The 19,424-nt window shown below is 43.7% G+C and overlaps 2 protein-coding genes across 6 annotated transcripts in view; one reads left to right on the forward strand and one right to left on the reverse strand.

Moving 5' to 3' along the window:
• The window catches only part of FAM118B (family with sequence similarity 118 member B), a 54,758-nt gene extending 44,289 nt beyond the window's left edge, over positions 1-10,469 (reverse strand). For 3 of the 5 annotated variants that reach the window (XM_036862632.1, XM_036862634.1, XM_036862628.1), the window contains exon 1: positions 10,378-10,447. The gene's annotated coding sequence lies outside the window, so the exon portion shown is untranslated. Of the gene's footprint in view, positions 1-9,388; positions 9,757-10,377 lie in introns of those variants that run through there. The other 2 variants (XM_036862631.1, XM_036862629.1) reach the window with 2 other exon arrangements.
• Positions 10,470-10,528: 59 nt separating this feature from the next.
• On the forward strand, positions 10,529-18,849 carry RPUSD4 (RNA pseudouridine synthase D4). The gene is given in 10 exon segments (XM_036862635.1): positions 10,529-10,766; positions 11,147-11,203; positions 11,205-11,246; positions 11,248-11,314; positions 12,573-12,774; positions 15,790-15,883; positions 15,955-16,059; positions 16,061-16,106; positions 17,736-17,833; positions 18,313-18,849. Coding segments are annotated over 10 exon segments (1,137 nt in total). The 5' UTR covers positions 10,529-10,580; the 3' UTR covers positions 18,553-18,849.
• The last annotated feature ends 575 nt before the right edge of the window (positions 18,850-19,424 follow it).

Raw genomic sequence — 19,424 nt, forward strand, 5'->3', positions numbered from 1 at the left:
ACACAGTAGATACGGGATGCTGATGCCAGAGTCCACGTTCTGGAGACACAACTCAATACTGTCTCACCAAAGATGACTAACGTCATACCCTTAAGGGCCAAACCCTTGAAAAGTCTCCATCTTTTAGGAGCAACGGAACTGTAAACATGTACTTACCATTATGGCAAAATTCAATGAAATAGTTCGGACTTATCTTCCTTTACCTCTTAGAAGCATCTGACACTTAATTCCATTCTCATCTCCTGTGGATACTGTGTTTTCCTGGTCTTCCTCCCAACCCTGTAGGGAAAGCTCTTCTTCCTCTGCCCATTCCCTGAATGTGGACTGTCTTCATGGCACCATCTGAGGCTCTCCAGTTTAACCACTTTACCTACTCCCTACTCTCCCCACCCCACTTACTCCAATGGTTTACGAGGCCAACTAAATGCTAATGACTCCCAAATCTGTATCTTCAGCTCAGATCTCTCCTGTGTTTCAGACCGATGAGATACCTACTCAGAAGTTTCATTACAGCCCTTCAAAACTCAAACATACTTTTAGACAGTCCTATTTCAAACTTAAAGATCAAAACAGTTCAAAAAACTGCTCCTTATCATGTGTTGGAGGTCTCTGAATGGCAGAAATAATCTCTGGGAGATAGGATTACAGGTGATTATTTCCTTCTTTCTGTCTCAAGCACTAACACAAGTATTTATTGATTTTGAAAGAACTGTCATCTACTTTAGGAAAGTTCTTGCAAGTACCTTTCCTGGACCAATCTCAGTAATCCCTTAAGAACAAGAGAATGATGGACCAGTGGGAATGTAGGAAAGTGGCTAAGCTTGTAACTGTAAACTAGCTGATATTCCTTTCAGGGTATTTGGATTTCTTCCTAATAAAAAATTAACTGAAAAATATTCTCTTCGATCTGTAAATGAACTGAGGGATGAAAGCATTGTTTAGACCTGAAACAAGAACCTGAAAGCTCCAAAAAGAGGTTATTATCTGCCACAGAGGCCCACCAGAGCTAGAAAGACTAGGCTGACTTAGAAGAAACAGCTTTAAAAGCATTGCTTTGCAGAGCAGGCGGCATCAGACTTAAAAAGTGGCCAGTGAAAATAATTAAGGAAAAAAGATAGATGAGAGAAAAACAGGTTAGGGAGACCTAAAAACATACTTTCATAAAGAGCGAAGGAGGTCAATGCAAGACTGAGGAGTCACAGGGAGAGACAAGAGGGCTGGATGGCCTGGGCCCCGAGGTGGGGACAATGCATGGGGGCGGAGGGAGTCGGGGAAAGCACTTCTGCTTTCTGAGAAAACGAACAGGTTGCATGTAGGCACCCGGGAATACGTTTAGGGTACAGCGAAGTAGAAAGAACAAGTGCTCCCATTTGGTTCTGTGGAGAAAAGCAGTTTTCAGGAGGAACTCTTGGAGCAAGTGTAAGCATCCTGGTTTCATGTTGACATCAATTCAAAACAACTGTATTCTTAAGAGTTTGCCCCTGCTTTTACACCACACGTTTTCTTATACGTAAATCCCCTTCGGGGTTTTTTGTTTTTTTTTTTTTAACTTTTCTTCCTTCATTTACCTTAGTGTCTTAGTAAAATTAACTTTTTAAAATATTAAGTACTTGTGGATTCACGCAAAGAGCAGCAGAGCATGTTTCTAGAGCAGAAGAAAGAGAGAAGCAGTGCATTGCAGTGACTGAGGCCAGTGGGCAAGTTGGGGTGATGGGGGAACCAGGAGGAAGTGAGGAGAGGGCTGGACCCTCCAGGTCCCCGTGGACATGCCTTAGTGGGGTCTACAGAGCTGTGGTGAAACGCTAAGTTCTTATCGCATTCATTCTGGCAATAGATCTCAAACCTGCTCCAATGTGGAGAGCAGGAAACTGAAAACTATAATGGGCTCTCATTAAAGCTGTCATATCCATATGACAAGAATGGATATTATGAAAAATGATCAAAGGAAAAGAAAAGATCGGGAGAAAGATCACAAGAATCATAGAAGAAAATGTCCCAGGATTGAAGGACATGAATTTCCAGAATGAAAGGGTCCACTGAGCACTCAGAATAGTCGATGATGAAATACCTGCACCAGGGTACATCATCATGAAACTCCAGACCACCAGGGAGAGAGAGAATATCCTCAAACTTCCAGTGAGGGAGAAAAGAAAAACCAAACCAACAAAACAAGGTTTCGTAGAAAAGGTGTGAACCACCACACCTCCAGGACACTTACAGACACCGGGAAGTACAACGAGGGCTTCAAAACTCTGAGGGAAAATTATTTCTAACCTGGGACTCGATTACACTTCCAAACTATCAAACAAGTTTGTGGGCAAAATAAAGTCTTTCAGATACTTCTTGGGATGTAAGATGTGAGCCAAGAAATGGGATGGCATGGGGGCCAGCCCAGGAGGAGAGTTAAGGTCAGTTCCTGAACGATACTGACAGGAAGCAGTAAAGGCAGGAGGAAGCTGATGCGGGGCTCCAATAAAAAATGGAAGTGATACATTTGAGCCCAGAGATAATGTTACTGATATGAATGGGATTAATACATTAGAGCATTTGGGAAAAAATTAACATAGGTAAGTGAAATAACCAGGCAAAGGTGAACCTACATACAGGGAACAGCAACGCAGGATCACCTGGCTCAACCAATGGTGGACGACATTGGGCAGAGGTATAAATACAGGAGTGTCTGCCGGGCGGGAGGGAGGGAGGGAGACTGATTCCTGGGCCCTAACTCAGCATTCACTGAATCAAAATTTCTAGAGGAGTGATCTGTAGCTTTAAAAGTACCTCAGGTGATTCTTATCATCAAGCAAGTTGGGGAAATGCTGACTAGTACTTTGGAGTCAGTAAACAGAGTGGATTTGGTTTTCTGAGTCAGTTAACAGTGCAGCTCTCTTTATAACAGCTAGTGTAAGTCATTTTCATTAAGCCAACAATATCATTAGAGCAAACACAGCATATTCCAATCACTAACAATTAATACACACATACACACACACACACACACCCACCTACCCAATCCACATCTTTTTATATGGTCAATTAATCTATGACAAAGAAGGTAAGAATACACAATGGGGAAAAGACAGTCTTGTCAATAAATGTGTGGGGAAAACTGGACCGCTACCTGCAAAAGACTGAAAGTGGGCCACTTTCTTACACCATATACAAAAATAAACTCAAAATGGATTAAAGAGTTAAATGTAAGACCTGAAACCAAAAGCTCCTAGAAGAAAACATAGGCAGTACACTCTCTGACCTTGGTCTTAGCAATTTTTTTTGGATCTGTCTCCTCAGGCAAGGGAAACAAAAGCAAAATAAACAAATGGAACTACAGTACATCAACTGAAAAAAGCCTTTGCACAGTGAAGGAAACTATCAACAAAACAAAAAGGCAGCCTATGAATAGGAGAAGACATTTGCAAACAACATCAGGTAAGGGGTTAATACCCAAAATATACAAAGAATTCATACAACACAACGTCAAAAAAAAACAAACAACCTGATTAAAAAATGGGCAAAGGACCTGAATAGACATTCTTCCAAGAAGATATACAAATGGCCAACAGGCACATGAAAAGATGCTCAACATCATTAATCATCAGGGAAATGTAAATCAAAACCACAATGATATACCATCTCATACCTGTCAGAACGGCTATCATCAAAAAGTCAGGAAGTAGCAAGTGTCTTTATGGTGAGAATGAGAGAAAAGGGAACTCTCGTGCACTGTTGGTAGGATTGTAAACTGGTGCAGCTACTACAGAAAATTGTACAGAGATTCCTCAAAAAATTAAAAACAGAATTGCCATATGATCCAGTGATTTTACTTCTGGGTATTTACTCAAAGAAAAAACACAAATTCGAAAAGACACATGCACACCAGTGTTCACTGCAGCATTATTTACAATAGCCAAAATATGGAAGCAAACTAAGTGTCCACCGATAGATGAATGGATAAAGAAGATACACACACACACACACTCACACACAGGAATATTACTCAGCCATAACAAAAAAGAAATCATGCCACTTATAATAACATGGATGGATCTAGAGAGTATTACGCTAAGTAAATAAATCAGAGAAAGACAAATACCATATGATCTCACTTACATGTGCAATCTAAAAAAACAAAACAAAATGAAAACAGACTCACAGATACAGAGAACAACAGGTGGTTGCCAGAGGGGAGGGGGGGTGGAGGTGGGGGAGAAATAGGTGAAGGGTATTAAGAGGAACAAACATCCAGTTATAAAATAAATAAGCCACAGGGATGTAACATACAGCATAAGGAATATGGTCAATAATATTCTAATAACTTTGTATGGGGACAGATGGGTAACTAGACTTAATGCAGTGATCATTTCATAAAGTATGCAAATATCAAATCACCATGTTAGCACACCTGAAACTAACATACCACTGTATGCAAACTATATTTCAATTAAAAAAAGCCACATCTTTTAACTTATTGATGAAATTTTCAAATGCTACAGAAAATAGGTTTATTCAACTTAACCAACTATGTGTTGCAAGACCTTCTTGAATTTCTCTAGGGATCCTCATATCCTCTGGCTTTTATCAACATGGCTGAATAATCCCTCAATTTTCCATTGTCCATGTTCTGGAAACATAGTTCCAGGTTCACCCTTCCAGTGTATATTCCTTTTCCCATAAGATACTTGGTCATCTTATTTATATAAATGCTACAAAATACATGGCTCTTTAAGATGTTGAAAATGCTCCAATGTTGAAAATGCTCCAATGTTGAAAATGCTCCAATGTACATTCTTGTTTTATAATCATAAAATGCTGACTAATAATGTGAGTACCTACTACACAGTAGGAACCAGAATATATTTATCTTGCTGCTCATCACAACAATCTTATCAGGTAGGTATTATTGGTTCCATTGCACATATGAAGAAACTGAGGCTGAGAAGATTAAATGCTTGTAAATAACAAAGTGTGATGCAAATCCAGTCTTTTTTTTTTTTTTTAATTTATTTATTTATTTTGGCTTCGTGGGTCTTCGTTACTGCACATGGGCTTTCTCTAGTTGCGGTGCGCGGGGCTTCTCATTGCAGTGGCTTCTCTTCTTGTGGAGCATGGGCTCTAGGCACACCGCTCAGTAGTTGTGGCTCGCGGGCTTTAGTTGCTCCACGGCATGTGGGATCTCCCGGACCAGGGCTGGAACCCGTGGTCCCCTGCATTGGCAGGCGGACTCCCAACCACTGCACCACCAGGGAAGTCCCCCAGTCTGTTTTTGAAGCTCATGCTGTTTCTAAAATACTAAGCCTGCCTCATTTCCTGCAAGCACTGGAATTTCAGCGATCATCAGGTTGTTTACTCCACCCCCTTTTTTGGACGAGAAATTTAGGGTACAAAACTTTGAAGTGATTCCCCTAAATGGCAGAATGAAACCAAATTCCACAGCTCTTGACTCTTACTCTATTTTTATTCCACAAATCTATGCACTGATGCTATACTAGGTGCTGGACAGAGCTAGTATTTACTGAGCATTAACTACGTATGGGGCTCTACAGTGCTTTAACCTGCATTAACTCAATCGATCCTCATGGTGGTCTTAGGGTAGATATTATTACCATTTTACAGGATAAAAAAACTAAAGTGAGAGAGATTAAGTAACTTGCACAAGGTCACACAGCTAGCAAGTGGCAGAGCTGGATCTGAAACCCAGTCTGCATGACTCCGAAGTGCAAGCTCTTAGCATCTCCAAGGTTTACAGTCCACATTATCTCTTCTGAATGCCCATATGGTTTTAGTCTAATTAAAAGTGTACACATGATGTGTGGACCCTTCTTTCAACCTGATGATTCAAACAAATGAAGTGTTAGAAAGTGAGACCAACAGGAAAATCTGTGCACTGACTGGTTGCTTGGTGATACCAAGGAATATATTTTTTAAGGTGTGATGATGGTATTGAGGTTATGTTGAAAACTAGTTCTTATCTTTGACAGATACATACTGAAGTGTTTACAGATGAAATGATTATTTCTGGGATTTGATTCAAAACCATCCGGGAGTTTGGGGTGTAGAACAAGACTGGCCCTGTGTTGGCTGGATGTATTAGAAGCTGGCTCATGGGTACATGGGGTTTATTAGAGTTTTCTCTATCATGTAAACGTTTGAAAATTTCCACAATTCAAGAAGAATGCACAAAAAAAAGAAAAAGATGAGAAAAACCATGTTATTTTAACAGTATTTGGGAAACAGAAATATGAATGATTTTCCCCCACTCTACTTTTTGTATTTTCACATTTTCTATATTACTTTTATAACGAAAAACATAAAATAAGCTACTTAAAGAAATTCTCCCCCCCCCCCCAAAAAAGAAATTCCCTATCTTCTAAAAATAGGCAGAGCAAGTCTGCCCATAATCTAATGAGGTCAAAGCATCATGACGAAAGCATTTCCCACCTCTTTATCAGTTAACTACCATTCACACACTTCAAAAAAAGGCCACTTTTTAAGGACAAGTATGGTCTTTAAATATTAAACTAGCCAAGAGCATAAAGGCACATAAGGGCAAAACAAATTAGACAGACTTAAGAAAAATAATTATGGTAACTAGACTTGTGGCGGTGATCACTTTGTAGTGTATATAAATGTTGAATTATAATGCTGTACAACTGAAACTTATGTAATAATAATTTAAAAAAGAAATTGAACCCCAAAACCAGATACGGTCAGGTAAGATCGTTACATTCAAGGGGATAATTAATATATAACATGCTTTGGTTTAAAAAAAAAAGAAAAAAGACTAACTAGTGAGACAGTTCCTCTTGATAGTTAGGCAGAGTTTGGGACAAAGACTTTCAATGTGTAATGCTGACCTTCCTAATGGTCACATGGGCCACAGGACAGGGATCTCCTCGCCAGTGTATGGCCAGGTGGGGGGATGGGAGCAGCCACAGCTCCCAGGCCAGCTGTCTTCTGTGTGTCGCCGCCAGTTTTCCTCAGTGACACAACAATAATTTCCATGTGTGTCACAGTATGAAAAAAGTTTGTGAAGCAGGCATTTAAGCTAAGACCTGCCTGATCGTTGCTCAAAAAGCTGAAAAAAAAGTGAAAACAAGGGGCAACAATACAATGGAATCTCTTTGAAAATGCTGGCATGGAAAAAAGAACTAACACACATGGTATAGGTCAATACCATTGTTTTCTAACTTTTTTTCTATCTGCACTCCTTTCCACAAACCCACCTAGGAAATCTGAAGGTGTATTCCAGCAGCACTCAATGTAGTAACCCTCCAAACATAAATGTTTAGCTCAGTGGCATAAGGTTAAATTGTGGGGACAGGATTAAAATCCTGGTTCTCTGTGCCAATGCTAAATGTACTCAAGGTAAGTCTGAAATAAATTCCACTTGTTAAGAAAGAGAAGCACTTAAGTGTCAGTGGAAAATCTTGATAGAAGCTTAGAGCTAGTAAGGATCTTCTTTTAAAAAACAATAACTGAAGCCCAAATTACTCGCTCAAGTTCACAAGCAGCTGAACCGGGACCAGTCCCCAGATCTCCCAGCTGCCGACAACTGCTCTTTCCAGGGCACCTCCAGAGAACTGCTAATTGCTTCTTTGAATCTCTCTAAAACCATAAAACAATATCCAAGTACTTCCTGCTCGTCAGGGAAACTGAATCGCTGGTTAATCTGCAACTAGCAAATCGCTGTTCAAGGAACCAGAATTTAACCTCATGCCACTAATTAACCTTAAGTTTGGGATATTTAGACACAAGTTCTTTTATTAGTCCCTGTTTGTATTTATGAAATAAAAAGAAGGCTTTGTTGTTCTTGCACAGGTTAGAAAATATCCTTAAAAACAAATTAGCAAGTTCTTCTTTATATGGTTATGGGGGGGCACATATTATGATATATCAAGATCTAGGTAGATAAGCCACGTTTGTACTCTATAAGAATGAAGACACCACTAATAGAATTTCCCTCCTTATACTGAGAAAACAGTCCAGATAAGAAGAGTTCCCAACCAAAAAGAGAATATGAGATTAGTGCAGAAGTGGAAAAATGAGCTACCTAAAACAGGACCAACTGAATGAGGAAGAGAAAGGAGGCAATATATATCTTTACATAAATTCTTGTGTACTGAGAGCAACCCTATTTCAAATCAGCAAGTGCCTAGACTCAAACGATAAACATTAAGGAACCAAACTTCTGTACCCACATTGGCTAAAGCTGTACTGTGATACCAAGCAAACAAAACTCTGAATTCTTCAAATTTTCTCTTACAAAGTTTCAGAAGAAAAACCTAAAAGTTCCTTCTTCAGAAAAAAGGGACCAGTGTTTTTATGCCTAGGCACTATAATGTGTGCCTTGGGTTAACCTGAAACCCAAGAACACAAGCTCTGTGTCACTGACAATGACATCTGAGTTGGTTCTTCGTTTTGTTTCCTGCCACAGAAGGCCAATTCTGCAGGAACAGGGGTCACTTCTTGAATGCCATTAAGGACAGGTTAAGGCAGAAGAAGGTTCCCCAGCCCCCCACCCAAAACCAGAAAAGTCCTACACCTAAAACAGGCTTGCCATTAATATAACGATACGAATTTAAGTTCTGATGTCCAAATTTCAGACTCCCTGGAAAGGAGCCTTCACATACTTAGGTAACACGTGATGCGCGACTGCTTAGTGAAATTAGAACCTGGGTCTGGGACGTTATCAGTAAAAGGTAGTAATTCTCAACTTCTCTAGATCTGTGTCTTTCCTGGGAATTTGCAGGGGAAAAAAAACAGTAGGAGAGAAGCTGTTTCTCAATCTCCCTTCGAATTCTTCACATTTATACCCCGATCACCTCTCTTATTACAGAAACATACACAGGTCTTCTTTCCCCCTCTTTACAAATACATGTACTCCTACCTCCATTCTTCAGGTCAAAAATGGACAGAAATTAGATCATTCAAAACGTTCAGACACACCTAACTCATGCCTGTGACGCACTTCAGCCAGCCAAGGGATATTTGTGAGTTCACTCCGTACCAGATGCGGGGGATAAAAAAAATGAACGCGTTCTTAAGGCACTCACAGTTCAACAGCAGCTGTCAATAGTACATCTTGACCTGTACAACTCAAAACCGATTCACACTCCAAGGACAGTACAGTGTAGGGAAAAAGAGCACTGAACCAAGCACAGCCTTTCTACTGAGCACTCAGATTGCAGCGTCCTAGCTGATTTCCCAGCTACCAAAGCCTTCTCCTTTTCAATCTGTCCTGCATTCAACTGCCAGATTCATTCCCAGAATTCCATTTTTCAAGGAGTCTCTCTCCTGCTCTAGCATCTTCAAAGACTCCTCCCTACTTACCACATCTAGTTCAAAGCCTTCTTCCAGTTAAAGTCTTCTATAGGCTAGCTCCACTTACCTGTTCAACTTTATCTCATGCTCTACAGGGCTCCCTTCTGCCAATCCCTTTTAGAGGGGTAGGACGCAAACTTAATTCCACTACCTCCTCTAACTCCTCAGGCAGCCTTCATTCTAAGCAGTCTTAAAAACTGTTTCCTCTATCGTCAGCACAGTTCCGTTAATTTCCTGAGATCTCTTCAGGGCTCGGCATCAGCTCTCTTCTTAGTAAATGGCAGGTCTGTTTCCAGGTACTTTTAACATTACCATCCCAACCAGATGTTCCTCTTCCCTGCCACCCCTTAGTGAAGTCACAGGGTCTTGACTTAGTGAAGTCCCTGGCAGTTTGGGCATGGAAGTCCCAACATTGCACCTTGTAAGAGAAGGAGAGGGTCTGGAGCAAGTTACAAACCAGGGATGGAGAAAGCGAAGGAAGTGGAAAAGGGAAGGGAAGATTCCTGCTCTGTACTTTTTCTTTTCTTTGGCAGCAGCTGGGGGAGGGACGGAGGAGACGCCACGAAATGAATTCTGGAAGAAGGCAGAAGAGACTCAAGGTGCTCCCTAGGAAGAAAATATGGACCCGTGGCTAACGGAAGGGCTCCCCGTCACCCCTGGGAGAGAAGGACTAGTTACAACGTGAAACAAAGAGGTTGGGAGTCAGGAGATGAGGGGTGGAGAGGCTTCAGAGATCCCGCATCTCCGAAGGTCGAGCGGTAAGGAAAAAAGAAAGGACGCGAGGCGTCCCTCGAGGGATTGGCCGAGCACCCGGGACGTGGTTGCCAGAAGGGACGAGGTGGGCGCCTCAGACGGCTCTGGGGCTAGTGTTCACGGGGCACGCTTCTCCCGGGCGCGGGGGCGGGGAGGTGGTTTTGAGTGGGGTCGTCTCTTAAAGGGAGAAACGGTTTCCCAAGACAGGGGTCTCCGAGAACGGAAGCCCTGGGGACGCGGAAACGTTAAAGCGTTGAGGCACCGGCATTTCCCAGCCCCAACCCGACTTCCCCACACACTCACCGCGTCTCCTTCAAGCACCACCACTCCAGTTGCAGCTACCGGCCGGCGCAGCCGCACTTACCGCGCATCGCCCCCACGTGACTCCCCCGGGACCCCCGCCCCGCCCCGCCCGCCCCACGTGACCCGCAGGCCCCACCCACTCCCTCCTGCCTCTAGTCCGTCTTCTGCGCGTGGGCTTGGCTCGTGCCTCCTTTCTGGGCAAGATGGCGGCTCCTAGCTGTGGTGCCCCTGGCTTCTGGGTCCGGGGTTCCTGGCAGCGTCTGGGGAATCTCTTCACTTTCGTCTCAAAGCCACTTTGTTCCGCTGCTGCTGCCTCTCGGCCCCTGGATGCCCAGCGATTAGCGGAGAGGCTTCGAGCCCAGAAACAGGAACAAAAGACGAAGAAGCCGGTGAGCCCAGAAGGACCACAACTCCCAAGAGGCAGTGCGCTCACTGGTTTCCCAGGCCGGGAGGGAGGTGGGAGGGTCCTCTGACACGTGTCAAGTAATCAATGTCGAGGACTTGTGGTGGGAGAATGGGGAGAAAGCGGAGGGGAGAGGTCGGAAGAGTGCGGTATCTTCCTGTGGGCTGGGTCTCTGGCTCCTGCCGACCCCGGCCCTAAGCACCACGTGGGTACAGGCGAGACAGACACCCACCCCTGCGCTCAAAATTCCTCGGGGACGGGGCGAGTCTAATGCTAAATACAGGCATTCCCTTCCCAAATTCTCACCCAGACTTACTGAAAGTCCTCCCCACCAGGCATTTACCGTCGCTCCTTCTCTCCCCGCAGGTGCCCACAAACCCTGTTCAGCGGAGAGTGCAAGAACTACTGCGGTTCACAGAGCAAGCTGCAGCGCGTCCACCCCAACGTGCTTGCTAAGGCGCTGAGGCCGAGGACTTGTCCACCAGGACAAGGACCTTGTGGTCATCAATAAGCCCTACGGTCTCCCTGTGCATGGTAAGCAGCACGTGGGCAAGGGAGGCGGGCCCGCTGCTGCTTTGTGCCACGCGAAGGGGCGACTCTAACATTCCCCGGGGGCTCTCTGAAGCCTTGCTTTCAAAGTAATTGAACTTTTGTGGGGCACTGTCCTCTGTGAGGAACCAGTAAGGACGCAGAGATAAATCAGACAGTCCCCACCTTCCAAACATCTGGCAGCCAGCAGTGATTTATGGAATTTGCTGTGTGCAGACCTGCACCGAGGATTGCTATAGAGAAGGACAAAGGCTGTGTGGTTCCTGTCTTCAGATTATTTTCTATCAGAACTGGGAAAGAGGACATAACGTGTGTTGGTGTATACCTAACAAAACCCCAGGGTGCCTAGAACGTAATGGAAACCCTAATGTTTTTGAATAAATGTTAAATGTAGTTGTCAGAGACAGCTAGGGTAAGTCAGGAAAGACTGATAGAAAAAAATGCATTTGTGGAAAGGGTTTTGCTGGGGGAATAGGCATATTTTAGCTAGAAGAACGAATGTTTTGGGGAGAGGTATGGAGAAGGTTGTACATGAAGACAGCGAATTAAATCAGACATTGCCAAGTGCTTTGTATGGTTTTTTTTTCTCTCTTGATCCTTCCAGTAGCTTGCCTTTCCGTTCCCTGAGAGATAACTATTATCAGATATTTACATTTTATAGATGAGAAAACTGAAAGTTGGGAAAGAGTAAGTAATCTGTCAAGGTCAATGGCTAGTTGTGAGGGTCCATAGAATGGAACCCAGGAATGTCTCACCCCAAAGCCCAGCCTCTCAGCTCTTCTGTAATGCCTCAGGAGGGCCTCATGGTCTTGCATTTCTCACTAGGGTTTACTTGGCAAATTCTCAAGCTTTTGTTTATATAGTGAAATATCAGATCTCATCATATTGGTTGCTAATTTTAGTATGAGGACATAAGTAGATTAAAAAATATATATACATATAGGTCTGAGGAGAAAGCCACATGCTCTAGGATGGTGCTTTTTAAACTTTAGTATGCATATGAGTCACTTGGGCCTTTTGTTAAAATGCAGATTTTGATTAATTAGTCTGGGTTGGAGCCCTGAGATTCCTTTCTAGCAAGCTCCCTGGGCAGACTGATATGTTGCTAGTCCCTGGACCACAATTCAGTAATAAGGCTCTAGAAAGCATTTACTGTTAATCCAGTAAGGGCTGTTGTCCCAGGTAGAGGTCTTTGGTGGGATCTTTTCCTGGCCGCTCAAACCTCTGGCTTTTTCCTTCTTAGGTGGCCCTGGGGTCCGGCTCTGCATCAGTGATGCACTGCCTGTCCTGGCGAAGATGCTTCACGGCCACAAGGCAGAGCCCTTGCATCTGTGCCATCGGCTGGACAAGGAAACTACAGGCGTAATGGTGTTGGCTTGGGAAAAAGAAGTGGCGCATCAAGTCCAAGAGTTGTTTAGAACCCGTCAGGTGACAAAGAAGTACTGGTATGAAGCCCATCGATAGCGGTCGAGGTGGTGTAGGCACCCTTCCATCTATTCATCCGTTCATACAGCAGGAACTCCTAGTAATAGAAGGCACTGTACTCGGACGTGTGGGCATATAAAAATTATAGGAAACAGGTTTAGTGCTTAGAATATTAGAGTCTGGTGGCATAGTGGTTCCTAATTAGGGCTGTACATAAAAATTATTAAAAATTAATTATATGAGTATACATGATTTCATTCCTGTGGTAAAATGTCAGACTACAAAGATAAAGCAAAAAACTCCTGGAGAATCCACTGATTCTATTATTCTAGTTTCTTCCCTTGGGGTACTTTGGTTTTTATTCCTCTGGTGCTTACTCAACGTACTTACATATATGTCTTGTGTATACACTATGTGTGTATGCCTGTGTATGTCTACATACAGATGTGTGTATATATATCACACTTTACAATGTATACTGTACTTTCTTTTTCAACTTAACTCTTTGTTTTGGGGATCTTTCCATGTTAGTGCATATAGATTTACCTCAGTTTTTTTAATAGAAGAAAGATGCATGAGCAAAACTGAAACCTACTTCTGTCCCCCACCTACTCAATTCCTTCTCCAGAAGCAGTCCCTATTATTAGTGTCTTGTGTAACTTCCAGAGTTATATGGGGCATGTATAAGCATATTACTGTATAGCAGCATATTTTACACTGCTTTGCATCTTGCTTTTTTCACTTGGACGTATATCTTGGAGAGCATTTTGTGTTGTACATTTAGAGCTATCTCCTTTTTAATGGCTCTGTGTATGGATATCATAATTTCCTTATTGACGGGTGTTAGGTACTTTCCCAATTTTCAGAGCCTATTGCAAAGAATATGTGAGTATATCCTTAGGACCGAGTCCCAGAAATGGAATTGCTGGGTTGAAGGGTACACACATTTAAAATTTGAATGGTTACTACCCAAATTGCTCTCCAAATGGTTATGTCAGTTTTACTCCCGCTAGGAGTGGTAAATATCTACCTCCCCTTATCCCTGACCAATGCATTTTTAAAGGTTTGCCATTCTGATGGGTAAAAAAATATATGATATTGTTATTTTCTGTTTCCCCTGTGTACTAGTGATGTTGACTGTTTTGTGTGTGTGTTTATTGCTGTTTGAGTTCCCCTTCTGTGAACAGACTATTTTCTTTTGCCTATTTTCTGTTAGATTGTTTATTATTTCTGTTTGATTGTAGTATTCATTTAGATTTTGCTTGTAGATCCTTGATTTGCAGCTGCTTTGTAATCTTGGGAGCCTTTAAAAAATCTATATGCTTGAGCCCCACCCACAGAGGTTCTGATTCATAAGTCTGGTGGGTGTGGGGATTGGGCATCTATATTTTTCAAAAGCTCCACAAATGACTCTGAGGTAGAATAAGGTTTAAGAATCACTGTAAGAAGAGATTACAGGTAATGGGAGGACGTTTGGCATGGTAGCTAAGAGCTCAACAAGATCTGTGTTCAACTCTCACCTGTGTCTTTACCAGAGTGGAACCTTAGGCAAATTATTGAACTTCTTTAAGCTTTGTCATCATAATGGAAAATGGGAATAATGGAGTCAATGAGAGAGTTAAGTGAGACAGTGCATGTGAAGTGTTTTAACACAGTACCCACATCACAGTAAAGGCTGAAAGATGGAAAATTGAAGACTTTATTATGTATACAAGTAATCAAAATGTAAGTCTATAAAAAGTGTTATTTGTGAGAATTGTCTGTAAAAGTTCAGCATCGCTCACCATTTTCTGTATCAGGCTTCGTGGAAGACTGAAGTCAGTTAATTGGGTCTCGATGAATGAAGGGTTTGATAGAATGAGTGGAGAAACGTTTCCAGATTGTAGGAACAGCGGACATTGTAGGAGTAGGCCTACAGTCTGGTGTGGGACGGGTGGCGGTGGCAGAGAGTGCTGGAAGGTTCGGCGGGAACCTGGTTACTGACAGCCTTAAGTACCAGGTGCAGGAAATAGAAGTTAGAAGTAGAACATGAGCAGGCAACTGATTAGCACTTGCTGGCTTAGTAGGATAACAATTTGTTATATTCTAGTGATTGTTGAGTCTTCTTACTAGATTTGGGAATTCCTTAGGAACAGGGATTTTTGTCTTGTTCATCCATCTAGAACTAGTACCTAACGGCATCAGTGTCTATTTATATTCAGTGAATATTACTGACTGAACGTTTTTGAGCAGTAGTTGTTAGGTCATTAGAAGGGTCAACTCGTAGTTTACAACTCAGTGTAAGTATGATAAATGTATCAGATAGCAGCCTAAACTGCTACCAATCTGCAGTGGGGTGTCCAGGGTGTGCAATGTTATATCTGGGCTTGTGACTCCTGGGCCAGTGATTCTGTGTTAGGCCACCAAGTACCCAGGAGAGCTGATTGACTGGAAGAGGCATGGACATAGGACAGATTAAAGAGTCTTCTGCCTGTCTGTGGTGTGATGGAGGGAAACCTCCCACAAGAGGGACTTACTGAGCTGTGGTTGGGGTTCCTGGGACTTTTCTGAGCACAGGTCCTCCCTGTTTTTATCGACCCTGGCAAATAGGAGCAGGAGCGGTCCTGTGAATTTTCACTCAATTCATTCATTTATTCATATGCAGCTCGAACTTACCAGTCTTTTATTATTAAAAAAAGAAAAACAGGATACAAAAACTGTATTACCACTAGTTTTACTTTAAAGCTGTACATACTCATTTTTAAAGGCTGAATGAGTGACCGTGTTATTATATAATTTTTTTCTTTGTTTTTCTGTTTTGTCCCCAAATATGCTACAATCAGCACATATAGTTAGATTGTAAAAAAGATAGGCTTATAAGGATAGTGTCAAGCTCTAGGCTAAGCACTAACCAAGAGATCATTTGGGACCCTCTGATCTTAAGAACTGACCGCAGTAGTGCAGGATGTCCAGAGTTAAAACCTCTAAGTAGCCGACGCAAGGAGAGCCTCACTCACCTTTGTGGCTTAAGCAAGGGTCTGTGTGTGTCCCCCCAGGGCCATCACGACGCGCGTCCCGGTGCCCTCAGCGGGAGTCGTGGACATTCCCATCATTGAGAAGGAGGTGCAGGGCCAGGAACGACACCACAAGGTGGGTGAGCGCCTCCAGAGGGGTGGGTTGCTGCCCTTTCTTCGACCGTGTCTTGATTTCTTGGGCTCCAGATGACGCTGTCCCCAAGCTACTGCATGGACAATGGGAAGATAGTGAGTGTGCGGACCAGCAGGAACGCACACCTGGCTGTGACTCAGTACCGGGTGCTGAACAGCAACCCTCTCCTCCGCCCTCGTGGAGCTTCCAGCCTATTACCGGGAGGGTCCCACTGCTCTGCAGTGGGCTGCGAAGCCTCACCCAGGGCCTTGTGCTGGGCTCCGCCCCTCCCTGAGCAGCTGGTATTCTGGGGGCTCTGGGATTGCACCAGAGCGTGCTTCCGGTGCTGATCTGAGGCTGGGAGCTTCCATAGGGATGATTGTTACAAACAGTAGGTAGCAGAAGGATACACATAGTTTGCTTTAGGCAGACTCCTACTCTTAATCAGTTTCCTGGGTGGGTGAGAAATATTCAGCTAAAATGATTGAATAAATCAATTCTTCCTTTCAAAAAGATAATAAATAAATAAATGGTTTGCTTACGTTTATTTAAAAAATTTGCAAATTGATTCCTCAAAAAATGAAGCATAGAATTACCATATGATCCAGCAGTTCTGCTCCCTGTATATATGCAGAAGAATTGAAAACAGGGATTCAGAAAAGATATTTGTACACCGTGTTCATAGCAGCACTATTCGCAATAGCCAAAAGGTGAAAACAACCTACATGTCCATCAACAGATGAATGGAAGAACAGAATGTGGTACATCATGCAGTGGAATGTAATCCAGCCTTAGAAAGGAAGGAAATTCTGACACATACTGCAGCGTGGATAAACGTTAAGACATTATGCTAAATGGAACACAAAAGGACGCATACTGTATGATTCCATTTATATGAGGTACCTAGAATAGTCACATTCATAGAGACAGATAGTAGAGTAATGGTTACCAGGGGCTGGAGAGAGCAGGGGGCGGGGAGTTATTGTTAACTGGATACAGAGTTTCAGTTGGGGGCAGTGGAAGAGTTCTGGAGAGGGACTGTAGTAGTGATTGCACAACAATGTGAATGTACTCAGTGCCACCGAACTGTACTCTTAAAAACGATTAAAATGGGACTTCCCTGGTGGTGCAGTGGTTAAGAATCTGCCTGCCAATGCAGGGGACACAGGTTCAATCCCTGGTCCGGGAAGATCCCACATGCCGCAGAGCAACTAAGCCCGTGCGCCACAACTACTGAGCCTGCGCTCTAGAGCCCGTGAGCCACAACTACTGAGCCTGCGAGCCACAGCTACTGAAGCCCACGCGTGTAGAGCCCGTGCTCCGTAACAAGAGAAGCCACCGCAATGAGAAGCCCGTGCACTGCAACGAAGAGTAGCCCCTGCTTGCCGCAGCTAGAGAAAAAAGACCCAGCGAAGCAACGAAGACCCAATGCAGCAACGAAGACCCAATGTAGCCAAAATAAATAAATAAATAAATTTATATTAAAAGAAAGGATTAAAATGGGTAAATTTTTATGTATATTTGCCATAATAAAAAAAATGTACAAAGTGATACTATTTAGTGTTATACAACACAATTATTTAAAAATAAAAAAGCATGGCAATGATAGACACTGAGTTGATAGTGGTTATCTGTGGTGGAAAGGAAACTGTGATGGCAAGGGGTACTTAGAGGCTTAACAGTATTTATAATGTTTATTCCTAATAGCTTATTGTTTGTTAGATTATTCTTTATACCTATTGTAGTTGGGGCTTTGCCGGTTTACTGTCCTTTGATTTATATGATTAAGAGCAGATGCCACAGTGGTATTGTTTCAATGGGTACTCATAAGCTTCCTCCCTCTCTTTTTTTAAAGGAATAAAGCATCAGCTTCGAGTTCACCTGTCTTTTGGATTGGATTGCCCAGTCCTTGGTGATCACAAGTATTCAGACTGGAACAGGCTGGCCCCCCAGGTAATACACGTTTGACCCAATATGCAACAGAATAAGGGGGAGAACTTACGCTTTCCCCTTGTTCAATCCCTGAAGTGAGTCACAGCAGAGATGTGTTGATTGTCTTCCGACACAGTACCGTGCTAGTTATCTAGCTTATGGAGAAATTGAGAAGCAGTTAGGAGACTTTCTGAAGGCTCAAAGCAGGCTTTCACGCTACAACTAAAGAGCCTTGGTGGAAACTTTGCTTGTTGCTGTTACACAGCCCGTTCTCTTGGAAAGCCAGAGAACTGGCCCAAGGAGAGCTTCCCTGGTGTGGTGGGTTTTCTCATACATGGGCTCCGAAGCCTTCCTAGAAATGGCCCCGAAGCAGGCTGTCCATCACTGTGTCTTCCGGGAGTTGGTGAGGGGGGCCCCGTAAGTGGAGGTCTTCTGCCCCCCGCACGCTGGTCAGGGAGGGGCTGTTGGCCTTGCGCTCACGAGCTGTCTCCTCTGCACAGAAGCTGTCTGCCTGCACCCTGAAGAAGATGGGGCTGCCGCAGTCCAAGGCCCGCCACATCCCCCTTCACCTGCATGCCTGCCAGCTGACTCTGCCTGCCCTGCAGCCCGGGAAGGAGGACCTCAACTTGGTCTGCAAGCCTCCTCGATACTTTGTCCATTCCCTGCACCGTCTGGGCTTAAAGATGCCGAGTCGGGATCAAAATGGGGACGAGGAAGCCACACACTCAGGAGCACAGTGAAGACAGTTGGGCAGTTTGCCCTGAATTCTTCTCTCTGTTTAAGGGACTCTGCTAACTTCTCACTTGGGACAGACTCCAGAAGAGCCAGGCCTGATGAGTTGAAGAAACAGCTGCTTCAGGGCTCTTACTGGGGACTAGTGTCTGTTTCTCGACACTTTGGCCACATGCTGGAAAAGCCAGCAGGCAGTCTGCCTGCTTCAGAGTGGAAGAGAGCCCAAGACCAGGAAGAACTAAAGCACAGAATCTGTGATCAGGAACTGTTTTTACCCAACATAAAGCTCTTGGTCTGTCAGGAAAGTCCTGTGGTTGGAGCAGAACTTAAGGTTGTCTAGCTCACAGAGATTCAGAAGCAGCTTCTGCTGTCCTCATGGAGCTGCAGGATCTATCAGCAAAGCCTTCCTCGCTTTATTTGTAAGTCTCAGATTTTGTAGCCAGCGATCATAGACTACAAGGATTCTCTTCAGCCTCAGCTCGGGCCCCTTACTGTGCAAGTGACCATGGGGCCTGCGAAGGGCTGTTCAGTGAGCAAGCAAAGCAGGTGTAAATGGCAGGCAGGTAACAAAAACGAGTGGAGCAAGCAGGGTGTAAGGCCGTGGTGCGGAGCACCCACATGTCTAAAGAGGGCAGTTGTTAGCTCCAGCTGAGGGTTGCTCTGTGGGAACAGATTTTCTAACTTTTTTTTATTATTATTTATATATTTGGCTGTACCAGGTCTTAGTTGCGGCACACGGGATCTTTGTTATGGCATGCAGGATCTTTAGCTGTGGCATGCGAACTCTTAGTTGCGGCATGTGGGATCTAGTTCCCTGACCAGGGATCAAATCCGGGCCCACTGCATTGGGAGTGCAGAGTCTTAACCACTGGACCACCAG

Source organism: Balaenoptera musculus, chromosome 8 (assembly GCF_009873245.2).
Source record: "Balaenoptera musculus isolate JJ_BM4_2016_0621 chromosome 8, mBalMus1.pri.v3, whole genome shotgun sequence".
NCBI lineage: Eukaryota > Metazoa > Chordata > Mammalia > Artiodactyla > Balaenopteridae > Balaenoptera > Balaenoptera musculus.